At 47.5% G+C, this 18,264-nt stretch overlaps 1 protein-coding gene across 1 annotated transcript in view; it reads left to right on the forward strand.

Annotated features, from left to right (window-relative positions):
• CACNA1F (calcium voltage-gated channel subunit alpha1 F) overlaps positions 1-18,264 on the forward strand; it is a 157,796-nt gene that overhangs the window by 80,884 nt on the left and 58,648 nt on the right. The window contains exons 19-29 of the mRNA XM_060253249.1: positions 1,089-1,140; positions 2,313-2,454; positions 8,270-8,399; positions 8,577-8,636; positions 9,352-9,458; positions 9,744-9,831; positions 11,055-11,162; positions 12,431-12,483; positions 14,794-14,940; positions 15,845-16,046; positions 17,292-17,450. Coding sequence (XP_060109232.1) covers positions 1,089-1,140; positions 2,313-2,454; positions 8,270-8,399; positions 8,577-8,636; positions 9,352-9,458; positions 9,744-9,831; positions 11,055-11,162; positions 12,431-12,483; positions 14,794-14,940; positions 15,845-16,046; positions 17,292-17,450 — 1,248 coding nt within the window. The remainder of the gene's footprint in view (positions 1-1,088; positions 1,141-2,312; positions 2,455-8,269; positions 8,400-8,576; positions 8,637-9,351; positions 9,459-9,743; positions 9,832-11,054; positions 11,163-12,430; positions 12,484-14,793; positions 14,941-15,844; positions 16,047-17,291; positions 17,451-18,264) is intronic.

Consider the following 18,264-nt stretch of genomic DNA (forward strand, 5'->3'; position numbering starts at 1 on the left):
TTTCCCACCAGTTGCTGCTCTGGCACATTTTGACCCCTGGCTCCCTCCAATTTCATCTATGGCTTCTTGTTTTTTAGAGATCAAGAAGACGCAGGGGAAATTGGAGGGAGATGTGGATGGGATGCTCGATTAGATGGACCCTCACTGGTCTGATCCAGCAAGGCTCTTTTGATGTTCTTATGAAGGTCTTGGCCTCTGTGCCCTGTTGTTGGCCCTCCAAAGGAACTGGGTGACCTCTGTGTGAGGCAGGAGGCTGGACTAGATGGACCCTCACTGGTCTGATCCAGCAGGGCTCTTCTGAAGTTCTTCTCAGGGGAAGGCCTCGGCCTCTCTGCCCTGTTGTTGGTGCTCCAGAGGAACCGGCTGGCCACTGTGTGAGATAGGAGGCTGGACTAGGTGGACCCTCACTGGTCAGACCCAGCAGGGCTCTTCTGATGTTCTTCTCAGGGGAAGGCCTCAGCCTCTCTGCCCTGTTGTTGGCCCTCCAGAAGAACCGGCTGGCCACTGTGTGAGATAGGAGGCTGGACTAGGTGGACCCTCACTGGTCAGACCCAGCAGGGCTCTTCTGATGTTCTTCTCAGGGGAAGGCCTCAGCCTCTCTGCCCTGTTGTTGGCCCTCCAGAGGAACCGGCTGGCCACTGTGTGAGATAGGATGCTGGACTGGATCAACCACCAGTCTGATCCAGCAGGGCTCTTCTGATGTTCTTCTCAGGGGAAGGCCTCAGCCTCTCTGCCCTGCTGTTGGTCCTCCAGAGGAACTGATTGGCCCCTGTGTGAGACAGGATGCTGGACTAGATGGACCCTCACTGGTCAGACCCAGCAGGGCTCTTCTGATGTTCTTCTCAGGGGAAGGCCTCAGCCTCTCTGCCCTGTTGTTGGCCCTCCAGAGGAACCGGCTGGCCACTGTGTGAGATAGGATGCTGGACTGGATCGACCACCAGTCTGATCCAGCAAGGCTCTTCTTACATTCTTCTGAGTCCCCCTGTGCGGCAGGCAGTACCACGATGGTCTGGAAGTTGAGGAGAGGAGTCTCTTCTCTCCTTAGAATTCTCTCCATTGGTGGCACCTGAAATCTTCCCTCTCCTCAGGTGGGCTGTGGTGATGAAGAGGAAGAAGAAGAGGAAGGCAGTGCAGAAGAAGGTAAGGAAGACTTCTTTTTAAAAAAAATTGCTATACTTTATTTTAATGCAGTAGTGGTTTTTTTTTTTTAAATGATTCCTTGATTATCAAGGGGAAGATCCACGAATAGCCCTTTAAGCCACAAGATGGATCACGGTGCTAGTCTGTCTGTAGCAGCAGAAAAAAACAAGAGTCCTGTAGCTCCTTAAAGACTAACAAAATTCATGTCAGGTTAGGAGCTTTCATGAGTCGCTGCTGAAGAAGAAGAAGAAGAAGAATGCAGCTTTATACCCCGCCCATCTCTCTGAATCAGAGTCTCAGAGCAGCTTACAATCTCCTTTATCTTCTTCCCCCACAACGGACACCCTGTGAGGCAGGTGGGACCGAGAGGGCTCTCCCAGAAGCTGCCCTTTCAAGGACAGAGAGAGTGGCCTACAATCTCCTTTCCCTTCCTCCCCCACAACAGACACCCTGTGAGGCAGGTGGGTCTGAGAGGGCTCTCACAGCAGCTGCCCTTTCAAGGACAACCTCTGCCAGAGCTATGGCTGACCCAAGGCCATTCCAGCAGGTGCAAGTGGAGGAGTGGGGAATCAAACCCGGTTCTCCCAGATAAGAGTCTGCTCACTTCACCACAACACCAAACTGACTCTCATTGTAAGCCACTCTCCTTCAAGTAGTGAAGGGCGGGGCATAAATCCAATCACCTCCTCCTTAAACAAGATTCAAAGCATCAGTTTTCATTTTAATTCAGTTCAGTCCAGTTCTGCATAGTCCGTAGAAATCCAGGACAACGGGAGCCTTCGAATCCTGACCTCCTCAGGCATGCCATTCCATAGGTGGGGGACACGTAGTCTCAAAGGGATGGTCCAGCGCTCCCTCTAAGCCAGGGGTGTCAAACATGCAGTTCGGGGGCTGAGTCAGTCTTCCGGAGGGTTCCTATCAGGCCCCTGAGCAACTGACTGTCATCTGCTTCCTTCTCCCTCTCGCTTCCTTCTGCATTATATCTTGCTTTGCAAGGCTTGCTCAATTGCACAGGAGCTGCAGAAAAAACCCTCTATTTTCTCCATTGGCTGAGGCTCCTCCCTTGGGGAGGAAGGGGGGGAGGGATGCTAGAATTCTACCCCTGACACTAGTTATATTCTCCACTCGGTAGAGATGCTCCCATGGAATTCTGAATCCTGCCCTACTTACAGGTGAGGAGGAAGAGGAGGATGAGGAAGGAGACCAGGAGAGCTTAGCAGAATCCCGCGTGGACAAACCGGAGGATATTCCCAAGGAAAAAGTGTTGCCGATTCCTGAAGGGAGTGCTTTCTTCTGTCTCAGCAAGACGAACCTGTGAGTACGAAGGGAATAAAACAAGGGGGAAGAGGGGAGACATGAGAGAAGCCATGTTGGATCAGGCCATTGGCCCATCCAGTCCAACCCTCTGTGTCACACAGTAGCCAAAAAACCTCAAAAACAGGTGCCATTAGGAGGTCCATCAACGAGGCCAGGACACTGGAAGCCCTCCCACTGTTGCCCCTTCCAAGCACCAAGAATACAGAGCATCACTGCCTCAGACAGAGAGTTCCGACAATATGCTATGGCTAATAGCCACTGATGGACCTTTCCTGCTCTGGTCAGTGATGACCCACAGCCTGGATATAAATATGCAGGGAATATAGCGTGAGACCCAGAACAGGCATATGCAGTTTTGTTCTGTGTCTGTCTTACAAGCTTCATTCCCTGACCACTGCAGCTCAGAATGAGACGACAAACTGAGTACCCCAGTTTTGTGACTTTGCCCACGATAAGTTTTGTTCACTTGGGTGATGCTCACGCACCCAAATCATCCTTTATTTAGGGAAGGGGTGTCAAATGTGCAGCCCAGGGGCCAAATCAGGCCCCCAGAGGGCTCCTATCAGGCCCCTGAGCAACTGACTGTTGTCTGCTTCCTTCTGCATCACAGCTTGCTTTGCCAGGCATGCTCAATCGTGCAGGGGCTACAGAGCAAAGCCTCTGTTTTCTCCATTGGCTGAGGCTCCTCCCTTGGGGAGGAATGGATAGCATGCTTTGCCAGGCTCTCTCAGTCGCACAGCAGAGCTACTGAGCCAAGCCTCTCTTCCTTCTATTGGATGATGTAGCCAATCCCCCCTGGAGCTTACAGAGCTCTTCTTACAGGGCCTCCTGTAAGCTCCAGGAGAATTGGCTACATCAGGGTGCATGTGTCCTAATATGCAAAGGAGTTCCTGCTACAAAAAAAGCCCTGCCAAAAATGCAGAGTAAGAAGGAGAAAACTTCTGGTTTGTGCCTGTTGAGGCAAAATCTACAGCAGAAAATTTCACAAAACACACTATTTTTAAAAAAGTCAGTTCAAGGAATTTCACTACTGCAGAAATGGTCTCATCACTCAACTGCACAGGAGCTAATGGCAGAAGCTATGAAGGTGCCAATATCTCCACGAAACCCCCATAAATCCTTTGCCCCTTCACAATGGACATGCAGGCATTTCAGTTGTATTATACAGAAATAAATACCTCCACAAACTATGTCTGGAAAAAGCTGGGAAAATAACAGAAAATGTTATAACAGATATACCGAGGATAGGTGATATAGTATAACCCAGGGGTGGCCAAACTTACTTAACGTAACAGCCACATAGAATAAATGTTCGAGAGCCACAAGACATAAATGTCAGATGTTTGAGAGCCACAAGACATGAACAAAGAAAGAAGGAAGGAAGGCAGAAAGGCAGGCAAATAGGTGGGGGGATGGAGAGGTGGAAAGAAAGCAACTTTAACTTTGAATGTATTCTTCAAGCTGCCTGCTGGCTTGGCTTGGAGAAGTGATTTAAAGAGACAAGTGCCTTCTCCAAGACAGCTGACAGGGCAGCGGGGGCCTCGAGAGCCACCCAATATGTGTGAAAGAGCCACATGTGACTCCCGAGCCACAGTTTAGCCATCCCTGGTATAACCCCATTTTGTCAGATCTTGGCAGTTAAGCAGGGCCGCTGCTTGGATGGGAGACCATTGATGAAGGTTCTGTGGAGGAAATGTCAAGCATGAGATCTCAAAATAACCAGTCCTTGAATCTTGAAACAAAGTTTGGTTTATTGATAATCCATGTGGCTCATCCGAGCTGGGAGAAATTGGAACTGATACTTTGTAACAATAGAATACAGGCTTTAAGATGGCACATCAAAGGTTCTATAAACAATTCTACATTCACGTGTGAAATTCACACGCTAGGTTCCTTCTCTGTCTTGCGGCTAGCACGTCCTGGGTTCAGGCCTGGCTGAGCCTGAGAACATGTCCCAAGAGGTCTTATCTTCAAAGAGGGCATTCCTGCATTTGTTAGTAGAAGCAACAGAAGAAAGGTGGGGGTTGCTACTTTGATGTGCCTTAGTTTAATTCAGGGTTAGTAACAAATCGATTATCTGAATACTATAACAGAAGATGAATATACAATGCTTGACAGGAAGGCAGTAGCAAACCACCTCCGCTTCTCCGTTGCCTTGAACACTCCTTGCTGGGGTTGCCTTGATTTAGTTGTGACCTGACAGCATTTAGGTACATAATGGATCAACAATGATATCGTGTAAGCTGCTTCCACTTGGGGGATTCTTTTCCCCCTTGCGTGCAAAGCGGATTAAAGGCAGGGGCGGAATTCTAGCAGGAGCTCCTTTTCGTATGAGGCCACACACCCCTGATGTAGCCAATCCTCCAAGAGTTCACAAGGGTCTTTTTCTTTTGTAAGCTCTTGGAAGATTGGCTACATCAGGGGGGTGCCGCCTAATATGCAAAGGAGCTCCTGCTGGAATTCCACCCCTGATCAAAGGGGAACATCACTCCCAACAGGAGAGCCAGTTTGGTGTAGTGGTGAAGTGTGCGGACTCTTATCTGGGAGAACCGGGTTTGATTCCCCACTCCTCCACTTGTACCTGCTGGAATGGCCTTGGGTCAGCCATAGCTCTGGCAGGAATTGTCCTTGAAAGGGCAGCTGCTGTGAGAGCCCTCTCCAGCCCCACCCACCTCACAGGGTGTTTGTTGTGGGGGAGGAAGGGAAAGGAGATTGTGAGCCGCTCTGAGACTCTTCGGAGTGGAGGGCGGGATATAAATCCAATATCTTCATCTACCTCACAGGGTGTCTGTTGTGGGGGAGGAAGGGAAAGGAGATTGTGAGCCGCTCTGAGACTCTTCGGAGTGGAGGGCGGGATATAAATCCAATATCTTCATCTACCTCACAGGGTGTCTGTTGTGGGGGAGGAAGGTAAAGGAGATTGTGAGCCGCTCTGAGACTCTTTGGAGTGGAGGGCGGGATATAAATCCAGTATCTTCATCTACCTCACAGGGTGTCTGTTGTGGGGGAGGAAGGGAAAGGAGATTGTGAGCCGCTCTGAGACTCTTTGGAGTGGAGGGCGGGATATAAATCCAGTATCTTCATCTACCTCACAGGGTGTCTGTTGTGGGGGAGGAAGGGAAAGGAGATTGTGAGCCGCTCTGAGACTCTTTGGAGTGGAGGGCGGGATATAAATCCAATATCTTCTTCTTCTTCAACACAATTTGAGACTTACCCCTTTAATCCGGAGAGAGAAAATAAACCTGGTTTTTTTCCCCCCTCTGGTCAAAAGAGAAAGCTAAGGAGCACCTTCAGAATAGCGTTCGTATATGTAGAATTGCAGAGCGTCTCAGTAGGGAAAGGAGGGTTTCATGGCTGCGGAAGACCCCGGTATATTCCCGGTAGCATCTGTCCTTCTGCATAGATTCATCTCCACGCTCCCATTTAAAAGTAGCTGTAGATCAGGGGTGTCAAACTCATTTGTTATGAGGGTTGCCGATCCTCAGGTGGGGGCAGGGGATCCCCCAGTTTGGAGGCCCTCCCCCCGCTTCAGGGTCATCAGAAAGTGGGGGGAGGGGAGGGAAATGTCTGCTGGGAACTCTATTATTCCCTATGGAGACTTATTCCCATAGGAAATAATGGAGAATTGATCCACGGGTATCTGGGGCTCTGGGGTGGCTGTTTTTTGAGGTAGAGACACCAAATTTTCAGGATAGCATCCAGTGCCTCTCCACAAAATACCCCCCCCCCCAAGTTTCAAAAAGATTAGACCAGGGGGTCCAATTCTATGAGCCCCAAAAGAAGGTGCCCCTATCCTTCATTATTTCTTACAGAAGGAAGGCATTGAAAAAGGTGCGTGGTCCCTTTAAATGTGATGGCCAGAACTCCCTTGGAGTTCAGTTATACTTGTCACACCCTTGCACTTGGCTCCACCCCTAAAGTCTCCTGGTTCCACCCCCAAAGTCTCCTGGTTCCATCCCCAAAGTCCCCAGATTTTTCTTGAATTGGACTTGGCAACCCTATTTGTTATGAGGGCCGGATCTGACATAAATGAGACCTTGCTGGGCCTCCCCATGTCGGGCTGGGCCGTGTGTGTACCTATTTAAGATTAGGTAGCAGAGTTATAAACTTTTTAAAGGACATAAACAAAAGCAATTAAAGATTTTTTTTTAAAAAAAAGCTTAAAAATAAAACATGCTTAAAATATTAACACTCAGTCTTAAAGATGCTTTCTTTGTATTTCTCCCATGGGATCCAGGGAACTGGGCCAAGGAAGCTCTGGCTCTTTCCTTCCTCCCCCGGAGGACCAGGAGGGGGAGCAGCCTCAGCCAATAGAAGGAAGAGAGGCTTGGCTCAGTAGCTCTACTGTGTGATTGAGAGAACCTGGCAAAGCAAGCTCTCCCTCCCCCCACTTCCTCCCCAAGGGAGGAACTTCAGCCAATGGAGAAAGTAGAGGTTTTGCTCTGTAGCTCCTGAGTGATTGAGAGAGCCTGGAAAAGCAAGCTGTGATGCAGAAGGGAGCAAGAGAGAAGGAGAAGGAAGCAGATGACAGCCAGTTGCTTGGGGGCCTGTCCTGATTGCAGCCCTTCGAGGGTCTGATTTGGCCTCCGGGCCGCATGTTTGACACCCCTGCTGTAGATTCTCTGTAAACATTGAGTGAATGAGCTATGTGCAGTCCAAACGAAGAAGCAAATACGGAAGTAATATCTCAGAGCGCGGGTGCAATATCGAGGGAGCAGGTTATTTTCTGTTAGCTTTTGCATTTAGAAGAAGAAGACGACTGCAGATTTGTACCCCGCCCTTCTCTCTGAATGAGAGTCTCAGAGTGGCTTACAATCTCCTATATCCATTGGAGGGCTCCCAGTTTGTCCCCTTTGCTCGCCGCATTGCTGATGGTCTTTTCACTTTGGATTCCGGGATATCCAGTTTGGTGTAGTGGTAAAGTGTGCGGACTCTTATCTGGGAGAACCGGGTTTGATTCCCCACTCCTCCACTTGCACCTGCTGGCATGGCCTTGGGTCAGCCAGAGCTCTGGAAGAGGTTGTCCTTGAAAGGGCAGCTGCTGTGAGAGCCCTCTCCAGCCCCACCCACCTCACAGGGTGTCTGTTGTGGGGGAGGAAGATAAAGGAGATTGTGAGCCGCTCTGAGACTCTTCGGAGTGGAGGGCGGGATATAAATCCAATGTCGTCGTCTTCTTTTTTCTCTCCCCTTCCCCAACACACCTTGCAGAGCAAAGGGAGGGGGAAAGTCAAAAGGTCTGTGACTCTCTGAGAGGGGGGCACATAAGAAAGGGGTGAGGGGACCAGAGCTGCTGTGATTGCCCAGGCGAAGGGGGGGTTTGGTTGTGGAACTCTAGGCAGCTTGCAGTTCCGAGAGCCTTGGGCTGCCAAACTGCATGACCCCCCCCAGCCCCCCCAAACAAATCCTGCTGTGGGCCCCACTAAACATGAAATCCTGGCTATGGCCCTGCTGTGAGGCGAGTGGGGCTGAGAGAGCTCTGACAGAAGCTGCCCTTTCAAGGACAATTCCTACAGAGCGATGGCTGAGCCAAGACCATTCCAGCAGTTGCAAGTGGAGGAGTGGGGAATCAAATCTGGTTCTCCCAGATAAGAGTCCGCGCACTTAACCACTACACCAAACTTAGTTGTGTCCCCAGGACCATCGAACGCCACACTCAGAAAACAGGCAGAGCGAGGCTCTTCCTCTGACCCACCTGTGCCCCATCATCCCGACACTGCTTGCAAACTACCCCGGTTTGCCCCTAGCCTCAGGAGATGTGCTGACCCTCTCCTGAGGCCTAGAGCTCACCTGAGCTCTACCTTTCTTCCACTAGGCTTCGCGTTGGGTGCCATAGGCTGATCCACCACCACATCTTCACCAACCTCATCCTCGTCTTCATCATCCTCAGCAGCATCTCCCTGGCGGCAGAGGACCCTATCCGGGCGCACTCCTTCCGCAATAATGTAAGTTGCGTCCTGCGGGAATGTAACGGGAGCGGGAAAAGAGGGGAGCGGAAGCAAGAGAAGAATCAACACTTGCTCTTCTCTTCTCTCATACAGTTCCTGTTCTTTCTTTCTCTCACTTTTCTCTCTCTCTCTCTCTTTTTGGCTTTCTTCTTCCTTTTCTCACCCCTTGCTCAGATCCTGGGCTACTTTGACTATGCCTTCACCGCTATCTTCACTGTTGAGATCCTGCTCAAGGTATACGAGGTCTAAAGCAGAATGAAGATGAGTATATGGGGAGAGGGCTGGCTCCATCAGTTGGGAAGATGAGCATATATTCCAGAATCCAAAACTACAAAGCGGCCTCAGGAATTGGTTGCTACCGGGGCTGATACCTTCATAACCCCATAGCTGCCAAACCAGGGGGAAGGGAATTAGCAACTGCAGACTGCGCTCTGAGTAATGCTCTCTGTGTGGGTTGATGTATTTTCTGTTTTGTTTTTTTTAATTAAAATTATATCCATTTTGTTGTCAGTGGCAAAAACTGAGCTTGCTTTAAAGTTAGCTTTTGCATCCTCCGTTTCTGTGGAATCGGAAGACCAGATTATGGGACGATTTCATTTTAGCTAAATTGTCTTATTCTTCCTTTTATGACTTCTCCTGTGGTTTATAAGAAAAAAGTAGCGGCACCTTGGTTTCCAGTAATTATTTACCTCACTGAGGAAAATATTTTGCCTAAAAATCCTGTATACTCCAGTTTGATCTATTTTTAATGCGGTCTGAGTAGTTTGCATCATGCTCCTTTTCAATAAAAGTCTGTTAAAAACGGGAGGGGGAATTCAAATTTTGCAATGAGAGAAGGGTTTGATTTTGAAGCTGGTTTATGCAAGCAAGAGAAAAGTTCTACAACTTGCATATTTTCCAAGGGATCTTAGTATCAAGATCCAGGTGCTTAGCATGTCTCTGTCCACAGATGACAGCCTATGGTGCCTTCCTACACAAGGGCTCGTTCTGCCGCAACTGGTTCAATCTTCTGGATCTGCTTGTTGTCAGTGTCTCGCTCATTTCTTTCGGCATCCAGTAAGTCTGAACAAGGAATGGGCATAATCCCTAGGGTAGGGAGCAAAAAAAAGGTGGAATGGACCGCCTTAGCCCCACTCTGGGAGGAGGACATTGGTGGGTTATGTGACACATGCATCAAATAAGGAGAACGAATGGACCGCCTTATCCACACTCAAGGGGGAGGGGGGAGGACGCTAGAGGGTTAAGTGAGACATGCATACAAATTGAAAAATAAAAATAATGCCTTTTTAAAGAGCCACTCAGCTCTCTCATTTCTTTTCCTTTCCTCTTTTTCTTCCTCAGCTCCAGCGCTATTTCCGTAGTGAAGATCTTGCGAGTGCTGCGGGTGCTCCGTCCCCTCCGAGCCATCAACCGGGCAAAGGGGCTCAAGGTGAGGGGTCTGGTAGCAGGACTCCCTGAATAGCAGGGGTGGGGGAACCTTTTTTCTGCCAAGGGCCATTTGGATATTTATAACATCATTCGCAGGCCATACAAAATTATCAACTTAAAAAACAGTGCTCCCCTGAGGGAGAATGATTCAGGCAAGCAAAATTAAGACATATAATTGTTTTTCTATTTGAAGTCATGTGGGGAGAGCCTGATTTGGCACACACACACCCGACCTGCTGTCCTAGGCAAAGGCCTAGGTCCAGGGCTTTTTTTTTTGTAGAGGCTGCCACATGGCTCGGCTTGTGCCAGCAGTCCTCGAGGGCCAGACCAGGTGATCTTGAGAGCCATAAACAGCCGTTGGGCTGGATATTCCCCACCCCTGCTGTATAGCCTTAGTAACTCCATTTTCAATTTTCGCTGCTGCCTGACCTCTAGTTGCCTGGGAAGATGGCCGATAGGCCATGCCCAGGAAAATATGTCTCCCTATTTTCATTGGTACTTTCCCAGATTCTTATCTAGTTTATGTTTTTTTCAGCTACTTAGGTGCCAGGTGCAAAATACAGCCTGGCTCCTCTCAATGTTTAGGGATGTAGCTTTGATGACGATATTCTTGACTTGCAGCCAGCAGTTAAGGTATAAGATCTTTAGTTTTAGCTATATATCTTGTCTTGGATTCTGGCTAGCTTTGCTGTCCATGTATGTTTGAGGCCTGGCAGACAGAAGCTTAGCCTACTATTTCTGTATCTATCCAGGAAGGATAAGTCTATCAGTGGTTATGAGCTGTGGTGACTGAGAGGAACCTCCACGTTCAGAGGCACTAATCCTCTGAAATCCCAGAACCAGGAGGCAACATCAGGGGAAGGCCTCGGCCTCTATGCCCTATTGTTGAAGATTCAGAGGAACTGGTTGGCTAATGTGTGAGACAGGATGCTGGACTAGATGGACCCTCACTGGTCTAATCCAGCAGGGCTCTTCTGATGTTCTTCTCAGGGGAAGGCCTCAACCTCCCTGCCCTGTTGTTGGCCCTCCAGAGGAACTGGGTGGCCACTGTGTGAGACAGGAGGATGCTGGACTAGATGGACCACTGGTCTGATCCAGAAGGGCTCTTCTGATGTTCTTATGTTATGTTCTTCGCTATTTTTCTCCACCCAGCATAGCAAAGTTATGGAAATATCTTTGTTGCCGGCCATCTCACACCCCGTTTCCCCCTTTCTTTCCCAACAGCACGTGGTGCAGTGCGTGTTTGTAGCCATCCGTACCATTGGAAACATCATGATAGTCACCACCCTCTTGCAGTTTATGTTTGCGTGCATTGGAGTTCAGCTGTTCAAGGTAAGTTCCTGTTTCTTCAGGGGGAATTTTTCTGTTCTGTACATGTTTTGCTCCCTCTAGTGGACAATGTGATATTGCATGGCTTTAAATTCGGCATATCTCCCAGCAGATTTAAACTGCAGGTTTTTACGCAGGGCATAAAGCGATGTAATATTGAATCAACTACCAGAGGGAACAAAACATGCAGAACCGACTCCCTTTCAAAGCAAAAGGAACTTAACAAGCGAGGAAAATGAGGGTTCAGAAAAGCCCTTTGTCAGATAGAAGGAGGATGCTTATACCTCCAGAATTTCATTGGTCTCTACACTTTTTGCTCTGGCTACCATCAAAATTAGGCAAAAGGCAGTACCCAGGTAGACAGTAAAATGATGTTGTTAACTGGACAAATTAGAATCAAACCTATCCTTTATGGATTATCTGAGGCGAAATTAGTTTTCTTTCTGCTATCTGACCGATGTTCCCATCTCACAAGTCTAGTCACAAAGTACCTTTCGGCTACCATAACAATCAGGGAGCAAAATATTAGCTCCCCTTCTTGATGTTTGACTGGTTTTTATAACTGAAACTCTATGTAAATTTGCCATGCTGTACTTTTTATTTCTATGCCAATCAAGGTATTTGGATTGGATTGGACAAATTAGAGCTTGGCTATGAAATTATCGGGACGCTGTATGTAATTAAGATGGCAAGCAACCTAATTTGAATGTGTCAATTTTAGAGTTGTTGACTGTTTTTAACTTGTAAGCTGCTGTAATTGTAATGGCCGATGGCTTTATACAATAAATTTTACTACTACTACTCAAGGCTCTTTTTGTAGCAGGAGCTCCTCTGCATATTAGACCACGCCCCCTGATGTAGCCAATCCTCTTGGAGCTTACCGTAGGTCCTGTACTAAGAGCCTTGTAAGCTCTTGGAGGATTGGCTACATCAGGAGGGCATGGCCTAATATGCAAAGGAGCTCCTGCTACAAAAAGAGCCCTGCTGCTACTACTACATTGGTCTCTAAAGTGCTACTGGGCTCTAATCTAGCAGTTCTACTGTAAACCAACATAGCTACCCTCTGAAACTATAATAAATGTGGGTGCCATTTTTCAGGTTGGGTTCAAGATGGCTCCCAAATCCAGAAGGGCTGTTCAGGCAGGGCTGATTTACGATATGTCTCTCTCAGACTTCAGGAGGGCAGGCGCTTTCCCAGAGCGGAAGACCTGCTTGTCTCATCACCACCAGCTTCTGATCCAAGATATCATCTTCTTTATGTTCCCCCTCAGGGCAAATTCTACAGCTGCACAGATGAGGCCAAGCACACACCGGAGGAGTGCAAGTAGGTACCAGTCAGGCCCGTAACAGCAGTGGCTCAAGATGATCAGTACATCTTAGCCAAAATGCCCCAGCAGTATCAGCCAAATCTACTCCGGGCAGGCTTACCTCATTGCTAGGCCGTCAGTGGAGGCCACTGCTTCCATCTCTCTGCTATCCTTTCCTCCTGCCCAGAGCCCTTCATTGAGAATTAGGATTGCCAGCTTTCAGGTGGGGTCTGTAGATCTCCTGATAGTATAACTGATCTCCAAACAACAGAGAGCAGTTTCCCCTGGAGAAAATGGCTTGTTTGGAAGGGGGAGTCTATAGCATTATACCCTCTTGTGGTCCCTCCCCTCTCCAAACCTCACCTCCGCAGGCTCCCCCCCCCCCCCAAAAAAAATTCCCAAGTATTTCTCAACACGGAGCAGGCAACTCTACTGAGAATGGGAAAATGACACAGACTGATATTTTAATATCTGTTCCGTAAAGCAGCCTGTCGTGTACTCAAAAAGCATAGCTTCTACTTACAAAGCTGTCAGAGTGCTGGCAAACAAAAGAGGAGGAAGGTGAGAGCTGTTTATGACTAGAGTTGTCAACTCTGTGTTGGGAAACTCCTGAGGGTTTTTTTTTGGGGGGGGGGGGTGGAGCCTGGGGAGGATGGAGTTTGGGGAGAGGGACCTCACTGAGACATAATGCTACAGAGTCCACCCTCCAAAGCAGCCATTTTCTCCCTGGGAGCGGATCTCTGTAGCCTGGAGATCACTCATCATGCTAAGAGATCGCCAGGCCCTGCCTGGAGTTTGGCCACCTCAAATGGGAGCAAACAAGAGGGCAGGCAGAGGTTTGAATTTTAAAAAAGGTATGCAGTTAGGAATTGTGTCTGGATGGCTAAATTCAGTTTCTCCCAACTGTGATGAATATCTGAACTTTCAAGAGTCAAAGCCCCTTTCGTCAGCTATCTAGGTATCTGATGAATATCTAGGTATCTGACAGATATCTTGATATCTGACAAATATCTAGGTATCTGATGAATATCTAGGTATCTGACGAATATCTAGGTATCTCACGAATATCTAGGTATCTGACGAATAAGTAAATAAGGAATATCTAGGTATCTGACGAATATCTAGGTATCTGACAAATATCTAGGTATCTGACAATATCTAGGTATCTGATGAATATCTAGGTATCTAATGAATATCTAGGTATCTGATGAATATCTAGGTATCTAATGAATATCTATGTATCTGATGAATATCTAGGTATCTAATGAATATCGAGGTATCTGACGAATATCTAGGTATCTGATGAATATCTAGGTATCTAATGAATATCTAGGTATCTGATAAATATCTAGGTATCTGAATATCTAGGTATCTGACGAATATTTAGGTATCTGAGATATCTTGATATCTGACGAATATCTAGTTATCTGACGAATTTCTAGTTATCTGACGAATATCTAGGTATCTAGATGACACTGTTTCAGTTAGCATTTAACCGAAATGCTGTCCACCACTAAGACACTAGACCTAGTGGATGCTAAGATCATTAAATGCCATCTTATATCTGTATCAGAATTAGCACCAATTATTTTAAACTGCTAATGCTTATAATGTAAATGTTTTTATTGTAAGTTATGTGTTGTGAGCTGCCCTGGGCCTGCTTTGGTGGGGAAGGCGGGATATAAATCCAATAAAATAAATAAATAAATATCTGATAAATATCTAGTTATCTGAATATCTAGGTATCTGACAAATATCTCGGTATCTGAATATCTGGGTATCTGATGAGTATCTAGGTATCTTAATATCTGGGTATCTGAATATCTGGGTATCTGATGAATATCTAGGTATCTGACTATCTAGATATCTGACAAATATCTCAGTATCTGAATATTTGGGTATCTGAATATCTAGATATCTGAATATTTGGGCATCTGACAAATATCTGGGTATCTGATGAATATCTAGGTATCTGACAAATATCTCGGTTTCTGAATATCTGGGTATCTGAATATCTAGGTATCTGATGAATATCTAGGTATCTGAATATCTATATATCTGACAAATATCTCAGTATCTGAATATCTAGGTATCTGACGAATATCTAGGTATCTGAATAGGTATCTGATGAACAGCCATCTGACGAATATCTAGGTATCTGATAAAAGGTCTTTTACTTTGAAAATCTCATTGGTCTTTAAGGTGCTCCTGGACTCAAATCCAGCTACTCTACTACAGGACAGCATGGCTCCCCACTGAAATTAGATTGTTTCTGTTTCTTCTCCCTCCCCTGCCGCATCCTTCCCACCCACCCCCAACAATTCTAGGGGCACATTCATTGTGTACAAGGATGGAGATGTGACTCACCCAATGGTGCGGGAGCGCCTCTGGCTGAATAGTGACTTCAACTTCGACAATGTCCCGTCAGGCATGATGGCTCTCTTCACTGTCTCCACTTTTGAGGGCTGGCCAGCGTGAGTCACTCTGGAGGGGACTCTGTGTTTGTGTGTGTGTGTGTGAGCAGGCTTGTTCTGTGTCTGTGACATCCTTTCAAATGAGAGCCAGTTTGGTGCAGTGGTTAAGTGCATGGACTCTTATCTGGGAGAACTAGCTTTGATTCCCCACTCCTCCACTTGCAGCTGCTGGAAGGGCCTTGGGTCAGCCATAGCTCTCGCAGAGTTGTCCTTGAAAGGGCAGCTGCTACAAGAGCTCTCTCAGCCCCACTCACCTCACAGGGTGTCTGTTGCGGGGGGGGAGAAGATATAGGAGATTGTAAGCCACTCTGAGTCTCTGATTCAGAGAGAAGGGCGGGGTATAAATCTGCAGTCTTCTCAAAAGAAACCCTTTCCTGATTTGAACCCTTACTAGGACCTGGAGATCTGCTATTACAATTGATTTCCAGATAGCTAAGATTAGTTCCCAGATTAGCTCCCCTGGAGAAAACGGCTGCTTTGGAGCCTGGGTCCATCCAAGTCAGTCTTGTCTACTCAGACTGTCAGTGGCTCTCCAGAGCCTCAAGCTGAGGTTTTTCACACCTACTTGCCTGGACCCTTTTGAGTTGGAGATGCTGGGGATTGAACCTGGGACCTTCTGCTTACCAAGCAGATGCTCTACCACTGAGCCACCGTCCCTCCCCTGACATTATAACCTGCTGAGGTCCCTCCCCTTCCCAAGCCCCTCCCTTCCCTGGCTCCACCCCCAAAATCTCCAGGTATTTCCCAACACAGAGCTGGCAACTGTAATTGCATGCAATATACATTCCTCTCCCATTAGTCTCTAGCATGTGACAGCCATATGTGACCTCTGAACACTCTGATTTTGGCTCAGCAGCTCTCCTTACCTCCACAATCTCGGTTCCTTGCTACTTTCTCTTCCCAGGCTGCTGTACAGAGCCATTGATGCCAATGACGAAAACAAGGGCCCCATCTACAACTACCGGGTGGAGATCTCCATCTTCTTCATCGTCTACATCATCATCATCGCCTTCTTCATGATGAACATCTTCGTGGGCTTCGTCATCATCACCTTCCGAGCCCAAGGAGAGCAAGAATACAAGAACTGCGAGCTAGATAAGAACCAGGTACCTGTTTTCCCCCCTTTCAGTGACCAGTTACCCTCTTTGGTGACCAGTTAATTATTGGGGATGGCAGTGAAAAGGGCCATATGGTGACCCTGTAGGGTTTTCAAGATCAAGCACCCTATAGGGTGTTCAGAGGTGGTTTGCTATTGCCTGCCTCCGTGTCATGATCCTGGTATTTCTTGAGTATCTCTCATCCAAATTCTAAACAGGATCTGACAAGATTGGGCTAGCCTGGACTATCCAGGTAAGGTTCCTATTGGGGGATTTAAAAAAGGTCAAGGTAGTCCCCTGTGCAAGCACCAGTTGCTTCCAACTCTGGGGTGACGTCACATCACGACGTTTTCTCAGCAGACTTTTTAACGGGATGGCTTGCCACTGCCTTCCCCAGTCCTCTACACTTTCCCCCCGGCAAGCTGGGGACTCATTTGACTGACCTCGGAAGGATGGAAGGCTGAGTCAACCTTGAGCCGGCTACCTGAACCAGCTTCCGCCGGGATCGAACTCAGGTTGTGAGCAGACAGCTCAGACTGCAGTACTGCAGCTTTACCACTCTGCGCCACGGGGCTCCTTTCTTTTAGGGGATAGGTATTAGTTAATATAGCAGAGTTGTCCAGTCACACCAGGCTTTTCCACATTTTCATTTTCCTCACTTCTGAGTTCCTGTTTCTTATGTGGGTAGGGGTTCTGTTCTGCACATATTTTGCACCCTCTAGCGGTTGCTTTGATATTACATCACTTTATTACCGTCATGGGCGATGACGAAGGGGAGCTGCCAGTCGCAGCAGAACCAGCAGCTGGCACCTCTGACGGCACAGCAGCTGGTCCCTCTGAAGGAACAGAAACTGGCAGTTGGCTGCTGCCGCTCATATTCCCTGCATTTGAGTGGCCCCAAGCACAAAGCCCTCCTGACTCACCCCTGCAGATGGCTCATGTACGGGAGCAATTCCGCTAAGACAGGGCAACCTGACACCGAGACGCGCAGCTTAGAGCCAGGCACTCCCTCAGCCCAGAATTCTAACAGAAGCCTGGCCTCTTGCTAATTGGAAACAGTTTCTTTCTTTCTTTCTTTCTTTCTTTCTTTCTTTCTTTCTTTCTTTCTTTCTTTCTTTCTTTCTTTCTTTCTTTCTTTCTTTCTTTCTTTCTTTCTTTCTTTCTTTCTTTCTTCTGGATTCCCTTGACAATCTGGAAGATTTCAACATGAGAGGTTTGTTTCTGCCTCACCCTTTTTTCTCCTCCTTCCCACAGCGACAGTGTGTGGAATACGCCCTGAAGGCCCAGCCTTTGCGGCGCTACATCCCCAAGAACAAGTACCAATACAAGGTCTGGTACATGGTGAACTCCACAGGCTTCGAGTACATCATGTTCGTGCTTATCCTGCTCAACACTATTGCACTGGCCGTACAGGTGAGAGCAGGTAGCCTATGGCAGCAGGGGCAGTGTTAGGGTTGCCAGCCTCCTGGTGGTGGAAAGAAACAGTGGCGGCACAGTAGAGAACAATAACCCAAACAACTGTGCCAAAAATACTAAACTGGGAGAGCCAGTTTGGTGTAGTGTTTAAGTGTGCGGACTCTTATCTGGGAGAACCAGGTTTGATTCCCCACTCCTCCACTTGCACCTGCTAACATGGCCTTGGGTCAGCTCTGGCAGAGGTTGTTCTTGAAAGGGCAGTTGCTGTGAGAGCCCTCTCCAGCTGCACCCACCTCACAGGGTGTCTGTTGTGGGTAAGGAAGGTAAAGGAGATTGTGAGCCGTTCTGAGACTCTTCAGAGTGGAGGGCGGGATATAAATCCAGTATCTTCTTCTTCTTCTTAATTCAAAGTAGAAAAATATCACCTTGTTTATAAGTGCATAAACATCCAAAAATTCTTACAACGGTTTCAAGGAGAATTAAAATTAGAAAGCCCCTTAAAGAGTATGTCAATTTCACTGGGTGACTCCAAAGAATTTTTCTGTCTTCAAAGGGTTACAAACACTCCCAAATCATTCATAGAACCGAGTCCATCCACAGATATCAGCTTCAAAGGAAAATTCACCTTCACATGATCGCCAGCTTGATACCGCCGATTACAGCTTTTTCATAAGCCACACAAATAAACTTCCAGTGTCATCCTGACTAACTCTTGTACACGCCCATTTTCAATGTCTCAAAGCCATCCTCCTTTGGAGTCACCCAGTGAAATTGACGTACTCTTTAAGGGACTTTCTATTTTTAATTCTTG

This window comes from Heteronotia binoei, chromosome 13 (genome assembly GCF_032191835.1).
Source record: "Heteronotia binoei isolate CCM8104 ecotype False Entrance Well chromosome 13, APGP_CSIRO_Hbin_v1, whole genome shotgun sequence".
NCBI classification, from domain to species: domain Eukaryota; kingdom Metazoa; phylum Chordata; class Lepidosauria; order Squamata; family Gekkonidae; genus Heteronotia; species Heteronotia binoei.